This window comes from Dermacentor albipictus, chromosome 4 (assembly GCF_038994185.2).
Source record: "Dermacentor albipictus isolate Rhodes 1998 colony chromosome 4, USDA_Dalb.pri_finalv2, whole genome shotgun sequence".
Classification (NCBI taxonomy): Eukaryota; Metazoa; Arthropoda; class Arachnida; order Ixodida; family Ixodidae; genus Dermacentor; species Dermacentor albipictus.
The window spans coordinates 140,497,958-140,518,015 of NC_091824.1; the positions used below are offsets into that span (position 1 = coordinate 140,497,958).

At 45.3% G+C, this 20,058-nt stretch overlaps 2 protein-coding genes across 3 annotated transcripts in view; one reads left to right on the forward strand and one right to left on the reverse strand.

Annotated features, from left to right (window-relative positions):
• Fib (rRNA 2'-O-methyltransferase fibrillarin) overlaps positions 1-5,975 on the reverse strand; it is a 39,194-nt gene extending 33,219 nt beyond the window's left edge. The window contains exons 1-2 of one of the 2 annotated variants that reach the window (XM_070537665.1): positions 5,761-5,975; positions 4,751-4,999 (exon numbers count right to left, since the gene is read on the reverse strand). In XM_070537665.1, the coding sequence (XP_070393766.1) occupies positions 4,751-4,999; positions 5,761-5,773 (262 nt within the window). In that variant the 5' untranslated portion in view covers positions 5,774-5,975. The remainder of the gene's footprint in view (positions 1-4,750; positions 5,000-5,760) is intronic. The other variant, XM_070537666.1, reaches the window with a different exon arrangement.
• A 207-nt stretch (positions 5,976-6,182) lies between these two features.
• Vps16A (vacuolar protein sorting 16) overlaps positions 6,183-20,058 on the forward strand; it is a 38,793-nt gene continuing 24,917 nt past the window's right edge. Inside the window, exons 1-7 of the mRNA XM_070537667.1 lie at positions 6,183-6,352; positions 6,927-7,018; positions 7,164-7,264; positions 7,403-7,531; positions 8,511-8,655; positions 12,817-12,941; positions 16,469-16,588. Of these exons, the coding sequence (XP_070393768.1) occupies positions 6,300-6,352; positions 6,927-7,018; positions 7,164-7,264; positions 7,403-7,531; positions 8,511-8,655; positions 12,817-12,941; positions 16,469-16,588 (765 nt within the window). The 5' untranslated portion in view covers positions 6,183-6,299. The remainder of the gene's footprint in view (positions 6,353-6,926; positions 7,019-7,163; positions 7,265-7,402; positions 7,532-8,510; positions 8,656-12,816; positions 12,942-16,468; positions 16,589-20,058) is intronic.

Here is a 20,058-nt window from a genome sequence, read left to right on the forward strand (position 1 = left end):
GCTATTCATGAGACAAAGTGCGAGCAGCCAGGAAACATTGTCCTGCATTTTGATTTTGCGGGAAATTGGACTGTCCTTCTCTCAAATGAAACACAATCATACCATTGGCACAAGAAACAAATATGTACTTTCACCTGTGTTGCCCCGACAAAGAAAGCAACACACAGCTTTGCTGTCATAAGCGATCACCTGCATCACGACGCAGGACACGCCTGCTACCCCCTAGGCAGAATGCACAAGTGTTAGATGAAAAAGCGCCCATCTGCTGTCACGTAACATACGTCAGCGATGGTGCAGCGAGCCATTTTAAAAATAGGTACCAAGTGAATGAGTTGTGCCACTCCAGGTATAATTTCATGAGGTGGATATTTTTTACTACCGGGTATAGAAAAAAATGGAAAAATGCTGTGATGGCGTGGGTGGACTCCTTGAGTACAAAGCATCTCCGCACAAACTGGGGTCTGGAAGCACCGCCTCTATTCAGTAAGCACATGAGATGGTCTCCCAACTTAGCGGCAACCTCAAGAATGTGGCCCCGCTTCATGCACATGCTGCAGCCAACAAGGAGCATCACCGTCAGAAGTCAGCGCCGTGTGTGCCGGGAATTCAGTCATGGCACGTGTAGATTTGTGCCCACGATCAGTCAAGTTGACATGTACTGTCCGTTGTGAGAACTGCTACTAGCTAGCTGACAGTGATTACGCCCTTTTAAATACTAACTGCAAAGGACACGCAATGCATTTGTTCGAGCACCACAAGTAGTGTCGAGTTTGTTCCTACTTGCGCCCCAGAAAACAAAGCAGTAAACACATTCTCTGATCTTGCCACAATAATAAACCAGGTAAACCTTCCTTAATTTGCAGCAACCGTCGCCTTTTCTTTTTTTAAAAGAGAATGAATGCTAAACTCCCACGAGACATCGTAGCACTAGAGCTAGCACACTCAACATGGGCCACTTTAGCCTGTTATATATTGTGAATAAAACAAACAAGGAAACATAATACTGCACTCACGTTTGCCCGACATAGGCGGACTTCCATGTCAATTTTTTTCAAGAATTGGAACCAGTTAAAATTTTTTTCTTTAATGAGCATTTTTTTAAAACTTGTTTTAACTATATTTTTCTTTCATGTTTCATGTACGCAAAATGATATTTTGCATAAATGTTGCAAAGAGAACGTTCTATGTTTGACACTTTTTTCAAGTTCTTTTTGTGAAACAGAAAATGTGCCAAGACGCCACGTTTGGAATTTTTTCATTTTTGTTTGTGGACAGCATAAAAAGCATGTGGAACTAATTTACTGTGAAGCGTATTAAAGTGAGCAGACAAGTTTTTCGACACAACATTTTTAGTCTGCATATAATTCAGCCGTGAAATAAGAAAATATTGTGTAAGCGATAGGAGGACGCTTGCGCCGCCCCCTTTAAGTATCCTTTTGGCTTGGTGGGAACACTTCTTGGGAATAAGATTTTTAGTTGTCACAGCTGCCATGTTGCCACAGCTGCCATGTGGCGGCGCTGGGATCACGGTGGGGTGCAACAGTGTCATGTTCACTAACATATGTAATAAAATGTGCCATTATACTGAAGCTTGTGACGCAATGGGCATCAGTGTCTCCTCAGGTTGACACGTTTGGGTTTTGCAACAGATACATTTAATATTGCTGTGTCGGCACGGCTGCCTCCATCGTAGCCGTTGTAACTTTTTCATGCGCACATGCAATCACCACATTGCATGTAAGGCGAAATTTGAGTGGTAGTAGAATGTTTGCTGTTTGATGAAAGATAAACAATTGCTCCGAACCGGTACAGGAGTTTCAGCCGAGTGCGGTGCCTGCCGACACGGAATGCCCCCACGCTAACAGCAGCGACCCTAGCACAGCTTCTGTCCCTGTATAAAACAGCGGGCGGAGTTTTGTGACCAGAAAAGCATTGAAGGACTCTGTTAATATTGTTATGGTGAAGGGAAGGAAGAAGTTTAATTGTACTGGAGGAAGATGAAGTCTGGCAGTTGCCTGAACACCATATGCACCAGTTGTAAATATGTATACATTATTTTACACTCGTAGGCCTGCTTTCTTCCTGCAACATTTTGGTGGCCTTCACGTCGCGTCGGCTTGTCGGAAAAACTACTTTCCCGTTATTCTGGTCCATACCAGATCTTACGCCAACTGTCCGACGTGACATACGAGATCGTCCCAGTCGGTCAGCCTTCAGTGCCTCCCAACGTTACCAGCGATGTTGTTCACGTCGTCAGGCTCAAGCCCTATGTCCCCCCCATTAAATGAGGGTCTCTAACTTGCACCAGGACGGAGCTACTCCCCCGGGAGGGTGATGTTACGGTGAAGGGAAGGAAGAAGTTTAATTGGACTAGAGGAAGACGAAGTCTGGCAGTTGCCTGAATGCCATATACATACACCAGTTGTAAATATACATTATTTTACACTCGTGGGCCTGCTTTCTTCCTGCAACAATATGTTCAGACAAGCAGGAAATTGAATGCATTAGTTCAAATTTGTGGTCAGGAGTAGTGCAAGGGCCCAGGGCAGAACAAAATTTGGAGGGCGCTTAAACATTTCTTTTAACAGTGGAACGTGATAGCATCCAAAGATCCCTGACTGCTTCTCACGCATCCTGCCAACTGCAGGTTATGTAACCTCAATGTTTACTGGGAAACACTGGTGGCTAACACTACACACGATGGCAGACTTTCTGGTAGAAATGCAGCCTCTTGCTTGGGCCACGGATGTGAGTGCCACCTGGACAGTGTTTGCAAGGAACTGGGCACACCATTGTACATATGGTAGAAACGCTGGAAAAGAGGTTTGTGTTTGTGTTTCCACGTAAGAGAATTGCTCGTATGTTTTCTCGTATATTAAAATTACAGTTCGACGCTATGTCTGTAGGTTGTGTGTGAGTCGTACTTTACGGTTTTTCTTACACATTTTACTTTGAGAAATTTAATTAGTTCAGTAACGCCTTTGTGCTACATGGTGGGCCTGTGTGATTAGGTATGCACGGTTCGGAATTATTTATTGCTCCCAAGAAAGCAGACACTGGACGCTAGACTTTCTGTGACACAAGGCCTTTAACATCATCACGTTACAACAAGACGACCAACATGAGGAGTCATAAGCATTCTGGAAATTATTTCAATTTATCCAGGCTGGCCACACGCACCAGCTTGTTTCCAACAGCACCATGGATTTTTGCTGCCCTGTTATCACTTTTGGTAAATGATACAGAGCTGGTTCTGCATAGTTTGGTTTCGTGGCAGTGTTACTCCTTGCACGGTGACCGAAAGCTGTGCAAATCCACACGATTGCAACATGAGCAGGAGCCTCATATTAACAACGCAGCAGCAGTACAGCTCAGTACGAGCAGCCAGGTACCTAGTAATGGCAGACACACTTGGGAATGGAAGTGACGTGCGTGCAAGCTATGTATAAGGTACTGCTGATTATGACCTGTGTGTTTGTTGACTTGTGTTATGTTGTGCTGTCCTCTGGTGTGTCATAAGTAGCATTCACTACCAGTGTTATCTGCAATGTCTGCATGATGGAGCTGCAACCTCCATATCTGTGCGTTTGTATGAATCCGTTAGGGCAATTAGGTTTGGTCATACCACACGTGAGCCACCAATCGAGTGTGATCACGCCACCCGTGCAAAAGCCAATGGCATTATGCAACCTGTCCTTAAAATGCTATTTAAGTCAAATAAATGCCATGTTGGCAAGACCCCCTCACCCGAAAGAAGCATCTCCATCTGCCTCCTTCGGACCGGTTCTGTGTGGCCCGCCGAGTGGCGGCATCGACTGCGTGGAGCCCCCTCTCCCCTTTGCGGCGACTGCGGCGCGATCGAGACACTCCAGCACCTGCTATGTGAGTGCCCCAACTTTTCGCTCGCACGCGCGTCTCTTGCCCGTGTTTACCGTGGGCACGGCCTGCCGTGCGACACCGTGACTGAACTCCTGCACCCCTCAGGCTGCCCTTCACGACACAGGACACTACTACGTGCGCTCCTGACATTCGCCGAGGCTGTCGGCCTCGCCGACCGCCTTTAGCTCCATCACATTTCTGCGGCGTGCTGCTATTCCTGGTGCTCTTTCTGTCCCTCTACTTTCATTACCTACCCCCTGTGCAGCGCAGTTGAGGTGTCCTCTGCTGAGAGACAGTTACTGCGCTGCACTTTACCCCAACCTTTCCTACCCATCATCAAGAATCTCCTTCTCTCTCACCATGTTGTCCTCCCAAATGCTAGGCTCCTCCATCGGTCGGCTTCAAGTGCGACACTATAACTTGTACCATTGAGGAACTAAGAAATACAGGAGTGCTGACAGAAAACATGCAGCTTGTTAACTTCAATTTCCTTGAAGACACTAATGCTGCCTGGTTCTAATTTAAGGTGCAAATAGCCCACTGTGCTGTACAATTCTAAAACACGAGCACTGATCATAATGCCTCGTTAATGCAGGTAAAAACGTGTAGACGTAACTTCAGAACTGCGGCGGGAAGTTTTGCACCTCATCTACAAACAAACAAACAAACAAACACACACACACACATACACGCAAGGGACACTACTAGGTGCTGATTTGCAGGGTTTAATGTTACAAAGTTGCACAACGGCTATCACAGATGTTGTGTGGGGCTCAAGATCAGTTTTGACCATCACCGTTATTAACGTGCACCCAAGCCTCGGTACACACACGTTTTGCATACCAGACGACTACAGTAATGAAACACATACCACGTCCACCACCATCGCCGTCGCCGCCGCCGAAACTATTCCGGCCTCCACGATCACCGAAGCTACTTCGGCCACCAAAGCTGCCACGACCACCACGATCACCAAAGCCGCCACGACCACCGCGATCGCCAAAACTTCCGCGGCCACCACGACCGCCAAAGCCTCCGCGACCACCACGGTCGCCGAAGCCGCCGCGGCCTCCTCCGCCTCTGCCGCCGAAGCCGCCACGATCACCTCGTGGAGTAAAGCCTACGAAAAAGCAGAAATCACACAGCGTCAGATTTTCTACCAATGCTGCACACAATACTCGGACAGCTTGCAGCACCCTGCCGGCGTGCGGTGCAGCGTTTTGTTTTTCCGATTGGTCACGCATCCAACATCGTTAGCCAATTGCTCCATACCAAGCCCGCAGGTTTCGAAGAATTACACATAAAACACGAGCAAGGGCCTTAGTAACATGCCAAGAAGTATCAGTAGCCCTTACATAGTAATAATTAAAAAAAAAAAAACCATCAGGCGCTTTCGAAAGAGCGCGCGCCGAACTTCGCACCGCAAACCGACACTACACTGCGTTCGTGAAGTTGCTGCAGCTCTTACACGCACAAGTGAAAGAAAATTACAAACACTCAACTGACTCAGGGCAAACGCTACGCGTTTATATTCAAAACAACCAAGATGGTGACGGCCACGAACCTCAGTCTCAAATGTACCAGCACGAGAACGTAATTATGTGCAATGTCTTTATCATACACGACAAAGCTGTAACATCACTTAGGAATGAACACTGGCACAAGACCAGAGATTCGTCGCAAACATTTTTGTGACAATCGTCTCTGTCATGCAGCGCTGGGCACTCTCATAACGCGTGGGGCATTGAAATACCGCCTAATAACAATAACAAGGAAACTTAAACACAAATTCCTCAATTAAAGAATTCACAATTGCTACACTTAAATACAGTGGAGTTGTCAGCAGCTAAAAGGCAACACATAACAAATTAGGAAGATTACCTGGCCGTCCCATCTCTACAACCACGTGTTGGAAAAAGCACGCTTGCTTCTCGCCTAAAACGCGTTGCGAAAGAGCGAAAGACAGCAACAGAGATGCCGACAAAAAAATTACACTGTACCGCCTTCCGCAGCACCGACACGTAAAAAGCTCTTAACAACTTAATAAATGTTATCTTTAAGGTACCATTTAGCAGTGTTACAACATACTTCTTGTATATATTGGTTATTTATCCTGTAATATTTCAAATAAGCAAAATCTGAATCATGCTTTAGGATTATTTTTCTAAGCGTATTAAGCCAACTAAGCTGTGCCGACCGCACTACTAAAGTTGGAGGTGCTATTTACAAAATGCAAACATAATTTAAATTAGAATATGGCTTTCTTTTAATTATTCTAATATTTACTCAAGGACAGAGTACAATATGCGACCAAAATTTATACACTAGTAAAATACGTCGTTACACGCTTCGGCTAAACATTTTTTTTAGCCGATTTCTTATCTACTTCGCTTGCCAACGTTGTGGTAGGCGATGCTAAAATGGCGTTGCACACAGCTGATTGGAGTCCTCTAGGAAAAGATGTTTATTACAGGTGACTGTTTCTGTACTTTTCTTTCTATATTGAAGTAAAGTGTGTACGTACACGCAACAAACATTGGCGAAATGTGCCGAGCGCTTACATACATTTGTTTCAATGTCAGAACTTCGGTGATAAAAGCAAATTTCGGATCCATCGCAGCGCGAAGTCTTAAAATCGTGCGATGCGAACCTGATTCAGTGCGCGAGTTCGTGTTTTTTTATTTATTCCAAGTTTGCCGGTGCGGACTGTAACTTCACCGCATTATTAGAATATGCTCGTAGCGTTTGCTCATCTGTGGATGGTATTTCGAGAAGCCTAGTGTTCTTTCGCAGCTTTCCGTGCAGTCAATGTCGTCTCTCTTGCTGCCTTCTTATCCAAATGTCTTCCAGTACCACGTTCTTTTTAATTATTGTTATTAAATGACAGCTGAAAACAGCGTCGTAGTAAGCAATCGCACTTATTTCTGGTACACTGCCAGTATCACAAATATACTGCGTTTAGTAGAAAAAAAAAACATTGTGTAACTATCATTAGAGCGTTGCAATGTATACATAACCTTCTATCGTTGTGCGTACCTTCTGCGCAGGAAGTTTGAGCTTTATTCTATGGACTGGCAGGCGCAGAACCTTGAGCTGTCGGATTTCATCGTCGCGGCAGCTCCGTATGGAGGACCAATTGGTGCGTACCCTCGCTAGAAGAGAATTGATTCTGTGGACGCTCGGTGCACAGATACGTGCACTATGAGAACCCTTTACGCCTAGCACTCCGGCTACATCATGTTGAACAAAACCTGTTGCACACTTTTGCGTGCTTCTCACTTTAGCCCTCATCAGAGATGACCGCAAGGTCGCCCGGATAAAACTGGGCAGTGGATGCCTAATACACCTCTTCACCTCAAGTGGGAAGACGCTAGGGAACATAAAGGTAATATTGCTATTTTGAGCTATTTTCGTATGTATTAGCTTTTTAAGTTTGATTAGTCCGAACGTGACATTGTATGTGTACTCTTGTGGTTACCTAATATAGCCAGAGATGCTGAAAGTGCCGCGGGTATTCTTTCAGCATGATGCTGGGAGTATCGTGGCCATGGGATGGTCCAACGTGGAAAGCCTGGTTGTCATACAAAGAGATGGTGTAATCACCGAGTACACGCTGCAAGGGAGAGTGCAAACGACATTCACCATGGGACAGGTGAGATGTCAAAGAATTATTCGATTTGCTTGCACTTCCTGAACTAGATCAGGAAACACTAACTACACTGAGCTGTTACTTTCACTAGTGCAACATAGTAGAATCTTCACATCGCTGTTCATTCCACATGATGCAGTCTTCACACAGGATGAGTTTACAGCGGTCCCTGCACTCCCAGAAGAGGCAGTCAGCTTTGTATGGGGAGTGCACAAGAAAAAAAGAAACAAAAACCTAACATTCGCATGCATACAACTCACACAAAATGAGTTGCACAAACTAGCTGAAAGAGACCCAAGGGACCACACAAGGTGCTGATGTGGTTCAAAATGTGCATATCCACAGTACATAATTGAGAACAAATGCCATCTCCAAAGTGCCTGTTCCTGTTGTTTCGTTAGGCAATCTAGTATATCATGAAGCAAAATTAACTTAATCCTGACAGATAATACTGGGTTATCACTAACATTTTGCGTATCTTTGAGATTAGCAGCGTTACAGTTTTGCCACATGCTGCCTCCAAGTTGTTTGACTTTCATGTGTTGCATGTTTCTTCATGTTTCTTGCGTTCCTCTCTGGTACACATACAGTTAGTGTCACCTTTGTGTAGAGCACGGGAACGGCAGCCACTGGGCTGCTCCAGAGGCAGCCAGCGGCGTCTGATGGTAGCTGCTGGGCTTGAGGTGAGAAGTGTCTGAGCATGCGTGGCCGACGCATCTAATCTAGGGCCCAGCCACTACTGTTAGACATAGCTGGCTGGCTGCGGAACACCCCAGTGGCCGCCGTTCCCATGCTCTCCATAATGGTGATGCCAACTGTACTAAGTCCCATGTAGAAAACCTTTCAATTGATAGTTATGTTTGTCAAATTTCTTCTAGTGTTTACTCTTGCCAAGTATTTACCAGCTAGTACACTCAGCCAAGTTGCTCCAATGCGGGATTTCAATTTTAAAAAGTACGTTCTTTTATTTGTGCACATGCAGATTCCAAAAGACACGGGTGTCCTCGAAGCTCGTGTTTTTTCCACAAACAAGAGGACTGGAGTGATTATACTCACAGGCTCCTACAAGTTCTTTCTTGTAGAAAACATTGCTAGCTATAAGACGTGGCAGCTGGGAGACGTACCTGGTATGTAATCTGCATTCACATTGTTCTTATAACTGCTTGGCAAAAAATGCTAATGCTGGAACTTTTGTAATGCTACCTATGCTATAGTAGTTAGCAGTTAAGTAGCTTGCTCTCGTGTGTGCAACGAAACATGGTGCTTGCGTCATGTTTCATAGCACATGTGAGAGCACATGCACATAAAACCTCATCTGTGCATCAGCTTCTGTTAGTGTGCAAAGTTTTGTTAGGTCACAGATGCAGGAATGAAACCTGCAAATAAATCAACCTTGCCATTATTGTCTGCCTCATACTTCTCTTTGTAAGCATCTCTCCTCGCCATTCTTCCCTGAACAAACTAGACTTCGTCCTCGTGGAATCAGTGCACCGAGGTGTTGCAGTGTGCATTCACATGAACCGCTGTTTGCATGTTGACATACCTTGTGAACAGTGCAGTGCACAAACACAGATACTGCATGATGTTAAAATCGTGGATGCTGTGGTGCATGAACACAAACATTGAATGAGATTACATGTTGCATAGGATGACAGTAAATACAACTGTTCACATTGTAGTCAGTTTTATAGCATTTAACTGCTTCATGAAAGCTTCGCTTTATGTTACCAAGCACAGCCAGAGATGAAGCTGAGGACAGTACAGAAGACGACGTTCGCTGATGTCGCGTGAACTGTCTTTCATTTTGTATGCCAGTGAATGCTTTGTAAATACTCTGTAAATATATTTAAGCCTCGTTTGTCCCCGTAACATTTTGGGGCTCTCCAAGACATAGAACGGATTTACGCAGTGGGCACTCCTTGGCTGCATTGGCAATGCCAGCTGAAGGCAAGAAGGCTTCAGGCACTTCACCACCCGCACCCACCATCATCGTGGCACAACCATGCTACCCAGGAACCTTTTCTGGCATGCATAATATCAACGTTGAAGATTGGCTTCAACTATACGGACGGGTGAGCACGAGCAATCACTGGGAGCTGACCGTCACGCTCACTAACCTGATCTCACTAACAGCACACGTCTGGTTTGAGACCCACGAAGAGGAACTCACGTGCTGGGACTTGTGCAAACAAATGCTCATTGATTTGTTTGGCAAGACTGTTGGCCGCCGGTATGCCATGCAGAAAGACATTGCATGCCGAGTTCAGACTTGCGCTGAGTGCTATGTGACTTACATACAGTGAAAGCTCGTTAATTCGAACTTCAATAATTCGAATTTATGGATAATTCGAACTGTACGATTTGGTCCGGCCAAGCTCCATAGAAGTCTATGTATAAAAAGTCCGTCAATTCGAACGCGAGAAGGTTCCCTCACGGATAATTCGAACTACGCTCGCCTGGCACACGGCCAGAGAAACGCGCCTGCTGCTTACACACAAGGCTGTATTGCCTCCAACACGGAGAGAACGGCGAGAGAAGGCGAAATCGGACAAAAATGTAACCGACGCGGGGTCAGCCATAAGGCAGCGGCGGCTGCCACCTCTCCGTTCTACGTAACCTCCGAGACTTCTTCCCGTTGCGAATCTCGGAGGCTTCGCAAATCTTGTACAGCTGCTAATGTTGTGTGGAGATGGCACGGCAAGCTCCAAAACACAGCGAATCAAGTACGTCGCAGCTGCACTTGCAATGAAGAACCAACGAATCAGGGCCTTCGCCACCTTCACATGTTCAGCGTCTTTGTCTTGGCAGTCTTCATCGGTTGTGCACTCCTGTTTTCAGCTTAGGAGGTATCGGCCGTCGCGATTCATTGTGATGGTGTTAAGCCTCGACTAACGTTCGTTTCGGTGGACATCGGTGGTGTGGCACAGTCGGAACCAGAGCTTCGACTTGAAGATGGCGTGTGCCCGCAGCACACGCCAAATTTCTGACATGCCCCACTGCTTCCAAATCGCAGTGTACAGTTGCCCTCCTTCACTTTCGTTAGTTCGAACTTTCGTTAATTCGAACTGAAACGGCTTCCCCTTGCGGTTCGAATTAACGAGCTTTTACTGTATATCCAGGACATGCTTGCGCTTTGTCACAAGGTTGACGAGAAGAAGCCGGAAGTGGAAAAGGTTGCCATATCCTCAAAGGAATGGCCGACATGTTTACATTCCTAATCTTCAGGAACTCTTCAACAGTGCAGGAAATCATTGTTGAATGCTGCCTCTTCTAAGAAGCCAAAAGCCCACCATTGCCATTGCCCACCACGTTTCTCACCTTCCTAACATGGCTGCAAAATCTACCTGCGAGGACCTCCATCTCCCACCCCTGCCCGATGCATCTCACAGTATTGTGTGCATCGTCTGCCGGTAGACTGAAGCTGCCTCTCCAGTTCCTCCCCAGGTTCGTGCCCCAGACGATTCCAATGCGCCCATATCCTTCCTCTAGATTGTTGTACGGCAAGAATTGGCCAACGTCGGACTCCAGTCCCTGTCAGACCCAACTACCACTCACCTGGCGTACCCGATCTACCACGAATTTCGTACGCTCATCCTTGTTATAGAAACCCGGAAAAGTGATGCACTTCTGATGACAGGCCTATCTGCTTCTCCTGTGGATGTGTTCGACATATTTCCTTCCATTGTCACAGCTCTTAGAACTTGCAGCCTTTTCCAAGCTTTTAAAATACCCGGCGCCCACTTGGTAGTCCCTGCCCGCCAACACACACTGAAGAAGATGTCACTCAACATCTCTACCTGCACAACCAAACCGTTACCCTTCGCCCCGTCCATGTCTTTCCCACTTGCCTCTGCCTCGCCACTCTTCGTCTCCTTCTTACTTAAGCCGCTCTTCTGAAAACTAATGGACACAACTCCGAGAGGTGAGCCTGCCATGACAACCCGACCTGAAATTCCTCTGCTTACGCTGCCTGGCCATCACAACCTCATCAATGCGGACATAAACGGTACACCTGTAAAAGCACTGGTTGACCCAGGAGCACACATATCGGTTATGAACTCAAACCTCCATACGCATCTAAAGATAGTCTAAACTCCTGCCCCGCTCGCTGTCGCCCGCGTCGCCAACGGTGGAACTCCAGCTGTCGCTGGGATGTGTGTCGCCCATGTCACTGTAGCTGGACACCATACTTCTGTATTGTTTTACGTCTTGGAGCAATGTTCACATGAAATCATCTTAGGCCTTGATTTTATGTTGCCACATTCGGCCGTTATTGACTGCTCTGCAGGTGTTGTCCAACTCGCCCTAAAGCATGCCGTTGATGTTCCTGATCCTGCACCGAGTTGATAGTGTTTCACCAATTACGTTCGTCTACCTCACCGATCTGTGACCTATATTGCTGTTTCACCTGATCCACCTGTTGCTGATGGCAATTACATCACGTCGCCCAACATCACCCTCCTCCTGTCGCAGAATGTCGCATTCCTACGCACAGTCGTTCATATAAAAGAAAATGCCACCTGTCTTCCTGTGGTGAATTTCAGGCTGTGCGCTCAACCTCAGGGCTATCTCTTGCAACCTTTGCCTCGGCTTGCGACTACCATATTTATGCCTTAAGTAGTGATAGTGCGTGGCCTACCTCTGTTGGAAGGAAGGAAGCGATGGAAGGAAGAATGCTAGGCATAACTTTAACAGACAGAAAGAGAGCGGTTTGGATCAGAGAGCAAACGGGTATAGACGTTGTTCTAATCCACATTAAGAGGAAAAAATAGAGCTGGGCAGGTCATGTAATGCGCCGGTTAGATAACCGTTGGACCATTCGGGTTACAGAATGGATACCAAGAGAAGGAAAATGCAATCGAGGACGACAAAAGACTAGGTGGAGCGATGAAATTAGGAAATTTGCAGGTGCCAGTTGGAATCGGTTGGTGCAGAACAGGAGTAATTGGAGATTGCTCGGAGAGGCCTTCGTCCTGCAGTGGACATAAAACAGGCCGATTATTATTATTTCATCATCATCATCATCATCATCATCATCATCATCATTATTATTATTATTATTATTATTATTATTATTATTATTATTATTATTATTATTATTATTATTATTATTATTATTATTATTCTTTCAGTCTAGCTTTACTTACTGTTCTTCTTTAGTGTCCCTTTAAGCAAACATTGCTGGCTCAGCTGTGAAAAAAAAAAAAAATTTTGTAGCAAACTAAACATCTCACTCCAGAATTTTTCCTCATGTGAACATAATGACGCAGTTATTTTGTATTGAACAGATTTGGATGCTCCTCCCAGTAGCTGGACTGCCATCTTCGATGATTCTAGTACCAAAGTAGTTGTTGCCAAAGATGACAAAATTTATGTGCTGGACCCCAGAAGCACTACAAGGTGCTCTTTAGAGGTCTGTATCTAGTTTCCTTGTTGTGATATTTCTGTGTTCGCTTATCCAGAGTGCATTGACCGAATTGCTGTTTCATGCAATAATGTGCCCATATTGTTGTATAATTCCATTTGTCAAGCCTATTAAGGGGTCCTGAACCACCATTCACACTTGGTGAAAAAACATGTCTGTGGATAGTATACGTTGCTGTGAACATCTCAGCCAAGTTTTGCTTTCATATGCAGTGCATGGAGCTTGCACGTGGGGCGCGAAGTCGCCTTTCTCTCAAATGCTCTCTTTTCAACAGAAGGCTACTCCTCTTGCTCTTCTGGATGCTTTATTCTGTAAGAAAGTGTATTTCCATAAGCGGCTGCTATTGACCAAAAGCTGTCGTCAATCAAGAAGGGCTGGTTTGGATCAGTGCATTTCTTCCTACTGTTACTGTATATATTTATTAACGAAGTTCAATAAATGGGCTGAAGTAAGCGGAAATGTGCTTTTGAATTTCGATAATAATTACATACTTTCGGGAGAAGCTATCATCTGCTTACACTTGGCCATGTTCACTCGCGTAGGAATCAAAACTTTGGCCACCCTGCTTATCATTGTCATAGCTGGTGGATCTCGCTAATTTCTATTCTTTCTGAATGCTCAACTACCCTAAAGCTACACAAAACTGGAAGTCGAACCACACGCACGCTTGCCAGCGAGCGCTCACTCCTGGCTGCGCCTGATTAGATGCCTTGGCAGACTAACTGTTAGCTCTTAAAAAATGCGAAATTGGATGTGGCTACTATCCGTCGATCAAGCTGGTGAAGGACCATACTGGTCGGCACCACTTAGCATGGTCAAACTGTAGCATATGAGTCTGAGCACGCACTCAAGCCCTGTCATGCACAAAGCAAACGCTGCTCCTACGCACTACAGTTGCATGTAGCTGTGGTCTGCTATGTAGCGTAGATACAGTGGCCGCCACGGGGTACCGCGACAAGTCCGCTGGCTGAGCTTGCTGCGGCTCGCTGAGAACAACCACATTTGGCTTACATTTGGCACATTGTAGGTGCCAAAATCTGAAGTAGTGGCATCTACGTGAACATCTAAAACCAAACTTGAAATGCGCCCCACGGTGACGTACAGTAGGCGGAGCATTGTGGATACACCCCACCCTGCCATAGCCTTTGCAGTGCAAGGCACTGAAGAAGGAGCGGAAGCACTGCGAAGGCCGTGTTTGATTGCCAATAACTCTGCTTCTGCTGAACGCACTGAAGTACAGTATACTCTCGTAGATACGTTCCTGTTACATTTTCCTGGCGCCAACATTTCCTGTAGAGAACACAAATGTCCCAGTAGAGTTACGCTCATTTCTTGCCGGTTCATATGTTGCTGGAAAACACCATTTTTAGGCACCAATGCTCAATATGCCACCAAACTGATCGTATGATACCTCTTCCAGCCGTGAGATCCCACGTAAACAAGAAAATGCGCAAAGTGCGTGCAGTAGAGAACAGTATATAGCTGCCCGCTGCGGCAGCTTCACCACAATACTTACCCGCCCGCCTCACGTGGAAATGTCAGCGCGCACTCAGTTTCTCATTTCGGTACCAGCAAATCTTTTGGGTTGTCAAACCTGACATGCGCAGCTATCACCTCCAATCCTATTGCAATAAGCATCTTTACCTATTGTTTCACAAAGCGTGGTGCCGTCGGAAGCATGGCGCACTCTTCTAGTTGGCAATAACCGAAACGCGCCGCTGTTCCTTGCTGCAGACTGCGATCATATATGTTTTCTTGGCGCTAGATCCCGTATGAATAAGAAAAGGTGCGAGGCACGCACACTTGAGAACAGTATATGGCTGCCCGTCTCAAGGGAAAATGACGGCGCCCACAGTTTCTTATTTTGGTCCCAACAAATCTCCGCCCGGGTCATCGCACGCCGCACTCACAGCTATCACCGCTAAACCTATTGCGATAAACATCTTCACCTATCTGTTTTACAGCGCATGGTGTGTAGTGCCATTGGTAGTGTACTGCATGCTTTTAGTAGGCAATAATCCAAATGTGCTGCCATTCTCCACTGCAGGCGGGGCAACATGGGCATCAGGTTTCGCTTCAGCGACATCCAACATCGCTCACCAGCTCGATTTCGTTTCGCTTTCCCGTCGCCCTCTTAAAACATCACGCTAACAGCACGCTGGTGGCACTCTGGCTGCCGGGGCGCCACCAGCACGATGTGCTCGTGCCGCAACGATCTGCGCGATGCTTCGCATTACGTAGGCGTCAACAATAGTTGAGTCTGCAAAATTTTTTGGCAGTTCAGATCGTACATTTTCCCTGTTAGTATGTTTTTCTCGGTATTTTCCAAAACGCATGAACGAGGTTCTACTGTACTTTCTGCGGCAAAGCATTTCTTAAATAACCTATTTTAACTTTAAGTGCATTTCTCCTCTTCGATGATAAAAAGTAGTTCAGGGCCCCGTTAAAGCCGAAATCCCATGACAACGATTTTGTGCACAACTGCGATGAGCGACAGCGTTGGTCAATGAAACGGGCCGTCATCCAAACAGATCACTCATTCTTGTCACTCGATCGCTCAGTTCTGGAAATCTAGAATTCGTTGCCTGGAAGTGCTATGGGCGACTAGCCAATAGCATGAAGCTGGAATTGGATGTACGTCAGTCAAGTGCTATCAATTGTTGCACAGAATGAGCAAACGACTATTTTGATAGGTGCGAGGACAAGAACCTAATGCAAGACTTTCAGCAATATTTTATGCTGCTCCTTACAGTGAAACATAAGAACTTAAACAATAAAGTACACGTCAAGCCACATTCGGTGCATCTTCGCTGCCCTCATATCGGCAACACCGGAGAGACGTCGTTTAATGCTGCCACTCGCATGGGGTACGACTTGTAGGCGATACGCGAAAGCGAAAGCCATCTACATCGCTTCGCTGTCGCGTGCAAGATCGCTTGCGTGGGGTTTATACTTTAGTTGCATTGTAAACTTAATATGTATATCGGTAGTCCTAAATAAAATCGTTTTTTTCTCTTCTGTTTACAGCACTTCTTAAACTAAGCATTCAACCACAAGTGTAGGACTGTCGGTCATGTATGCTAGTTACAGAGGTAAATGTACCTGCCTCTATCTTTTTTTTGGCTAAGAGGGAACTGAAGATTTTGACCAGGCTTGCCTGAAACTGGTTACTTTATGTGAGTAGGTCAAAAAGGGTTATCAGCAAAATCTTTGCAAGAGTGATGGCTCCAGATTGTATTACTTTATCTGTGCACCAAACTAGAAACACAATCGGGTATGGAATCTGAAACAATCATCAGCGTGTCATAGACAAGGGTGCTCTGACTGCTGGAACCTAGTCGAAATTAGTTGGTATTGTATGCAGTTTTCTATATGACTAGTACATTGAATCATGCATGGGATTGTTCTATATGCCTCTTTGAAGTTTGTTAACCGTTTTACTGGCCAGTGAACCTTTGCCGTGCAGTGGCCAGGTGAAGTTCCAAGTTCTGATTTTCAATGCTGTTTTCACTTAGACGCTGCCCATAAAGTCTATGTTCAATGCTGTCATCGAAATGGCTGTGTCCTTTGACTACAAGAACATTGCCCTATTTCTTGACAATGGCCACCTCTGGGCAGGTTCCAGTGATCTGAAGGTATGTTTCACTGCCATTAGTAATGTGCTGCAGTGCAGGCAATGGGGGAAGTATGCACAGCAGGCACTGCGTGTTGAAGTATGCTTTTTTTTTGGCTAAGAAGAGTCACATGCAATGAAAAAGGAGCCCAAATAGGCAGTGCTGCATCTACTACAATAGATGCCCATAATGAGTGAACATTATTCCTAAAGAAAAGTATATGTAGAGAAAACATTTCTTACCTGAAATATCTGCAGTGCACATCTACATTAAGAACTCATTAATACATAGATGGCAGGGAACGTGGATCAGGCATGCACTAAATGATGTTCTAATTAACCGACAGTGACTGATGAGCGGCTATAGACTTACCGACCAACAGAACATGTAAATTTTCGCTCAAGCACATGCAGACAAGTTTTATTTGCGATCAGGCAGCATAAACTGCGATTTTCACTTGCCCCCGTGGTAGCCTTGCAGCGACAACGGCATCCTTAAATACTGCAAGGCCACAAGCCAGTTTCTCCATCAGGCCCCGCTTCTCTGCGAATGTCGTCATTATGGTCAACGCATTAGCTGCGTCGGATGTGGAATGGCCATCGTCCATATGTTCATCCATGACGCTGACGTGGAAGTGCTAGAAGCTATGGGAGCAGGAAACGCGTCATGGCTACTATGTTTTGATGTCGCTATCAGTGGCGACCGCAGTCAGGGAAAGGTCTGGGCCTATCTATGTACTGCACGCACAACATTTTGCCGAATCCACACTTGTACGCTCTGAAAAGTGAAGTAAATACTCTGACCTAACCTTTTGAAATGCGGTAACTGACCACAGCTTAAGTGGTAAGCCAATACATTAGGTTAAATAGCAACAGGTTGGGGGATTCATCGTGACTATATTTAAGCCCAAATTACTTGTTAAGCAGGTACATATTAACGAGGTTTTACTGCAGTACTGAAATTTTTTATTTGAGTTGAAGACACCTGTTTAGAAAAACTTTGAATACCATATCAGGTGCCAAACATTTTTATATTTCTCAAAGAGCTTTGAGCTTTCTTTCTATGACAGCCGGCACTGTCTAATTTTACTGAATTGTACTTGCGTTTTTTTATGTGTTAGTGATTTCTTAAGCTACAACTTGTGATCTGATGTTAGCTTCACTTTGCTAATTCAAAATGATGTTGATATCGCATTCCGTAAAATAATGAACCATTTTTTTGACAGAATATGCGATTGTATTCTATTGCTCTGTATTTTGTCAGCATGTGATGTACTATGATTTCTCCAAATACAGTTCAACTTCGACGTAACAAAGTAGTAGGTGAAAACGGCAATTTACTTTATTATATCGAAATTTAGTTGTATAGAAATTCGACCTTTTATGCAAATAAGTACAGTCGCCGATCAATTTTTCTCACACGAAAAGGGGCCGCAGAGCTTTCCTAATTATCGGGCAATCGAATAAACCCAAATTTGAATGAGAAAACAATTAATTTTGGTGAGTTTGGGAGTCTGCGACGAATGATACGGTTTCATGCCACATCGACGATATTTTCACATCGGCTGTACGAATTAAGTGAAGCCAGTCACGTTTTTGTGTGCACTCCGCCCCTGCAGCTGATGGCGTAGCCCGCATTGGGACCAAGGTAAATACACCTGGTAGCGAAGCTTCCGTAGAAGCTTGTACGTTCAAAACATGCATGAGTGGTTCATGGGGCTTAGCACCATCTGTGCCACAAGGGAATAATTCTGGCGAAAGAAAAAATCATGTGATGCCATATCCGTTAAAAAGAGAAGTGACATTCTATTCTCGAAGGTGCAAAATTTGTTTTGGTTTAAATGCCCCGCCATTCGACTTGATCAGCGTTTTGAGCCTACAATGCAACAAGCAATGCAGGAAAAGGCCAGCTGTATGGGTGTTGAAATCGTACTTCTAGACAGAAGATACTTTCCTTGGAGGCCGACAGAAGTGTTAGGTGTACAGTGCTGGTCCTATCGTCGGATGCCAAGCCCGTCCCAGTGAATTATCTGGCAGTTGTAATTCGCTTCTCTTGACTGAACAGGTTAAGAAACGATGAAACTACCTACATCACTAAATTCAGACAAACGTCGACAATTCAAACAGCACGTGTGATGGGGGTGTATTGTAACAGGTGAGCTTTACGAGCGCGCCTTTCTGCACACTTCAAGAGCTGCATTGCATTACAAGTGATAGTGGTGTCAATGCCACATTTTACGATGGACACTGAAAAAAGGTGTTGATAGTAATAAAATAAAATAGAGTTGTCTTTAGTTATCACGCATATATAAAATTGATTAGGAAACTTATTTTCCTTTGAATGAATCTGTGTCTCGCTATAATAATAATAACAATAAAAAAACGCTTTTTCTTTTCCGATGTTTACTCCCTCCAAACACAATCGCGCTTCAATCGCTACTCCCGTAACCACCCTTGCTGGTGGCAGTGACAATTAGTTTCTGAACCGCTTTTCGCCCGAAGCTTCAAGCTTCGCAACCTATTTGGATCGACTGGCACGACGCTGTCATGAAAAGCACCGGCAGCAGGGAGCGAATATGTACTTCGTCTGTTCTTGCTGAAACGAGTCACTGAAACTCTAGATTACGCAACTTTCAATACTATACGCGCCCGAAGACAGCTTACATGATGCCACGCCGTCTTGGCACGCCTACTCTTTGCCCACGCAGTAAATGACCTCTAAAGCAGCGTGCGTGGCTGTGTATGCGCTCGCTCCCTACGTTGACAACCATGCGTAGCCAAGGCTGAGACGCACGCACTTATCCCTCCCCCTCGCCTGATCCCTCGCGCCGCTTGATCGTGTTACGGCGAGTTCGCTCCCCTTTCGATCTTTCCCTTTGCTCGTGCAGCACTTGTGCGTGAAGCCACCATCTTTCTTTCTCACCCTCCCACACTTTCATCCGCACCTAAAGCACAAAGTGCGTGCGGCACGATAGGATCTTATCGAACTTGGACTTTATACGAAACATGACACGGCTTCAATTCGGTGGTCACTTTAGTCGCTCCGCAAGCGATTTGAGAGGTGCGTTTGCAAGCAGCCGCTTGTAATTCAATCATTTGAACATCTGTGTCTGTGGAAGTTTCCATTTATTGCCTTAGCATTCCTTTGCTGCAAAAGGGAAATTTCATTATATTGAAATTGCATACAAACACACTTAGTTATATTGAGGTTCTAATTACATGGTGTTTTATGGAAAAGATATTATGAAAAATTAAGTACTTCCTTATATTGGGAATTTCAATATATTGAAGTTCATTATATCAAGGTTTAACTGTAGCGCTTGCTTTCATATAGGAGGACTTTTATAACATCTGTTACACTTGTGCTTACGTAAGCAGCTTGTCATAGTTTGCAAATTGCGTGTACGTTGATGTCGCACTCCGCTGCATCTCGTAGGGGCGTAGACTTGTTCAAGCCATTCATTGTCATGGGTTTTTGTTTGTGCTCCTAAT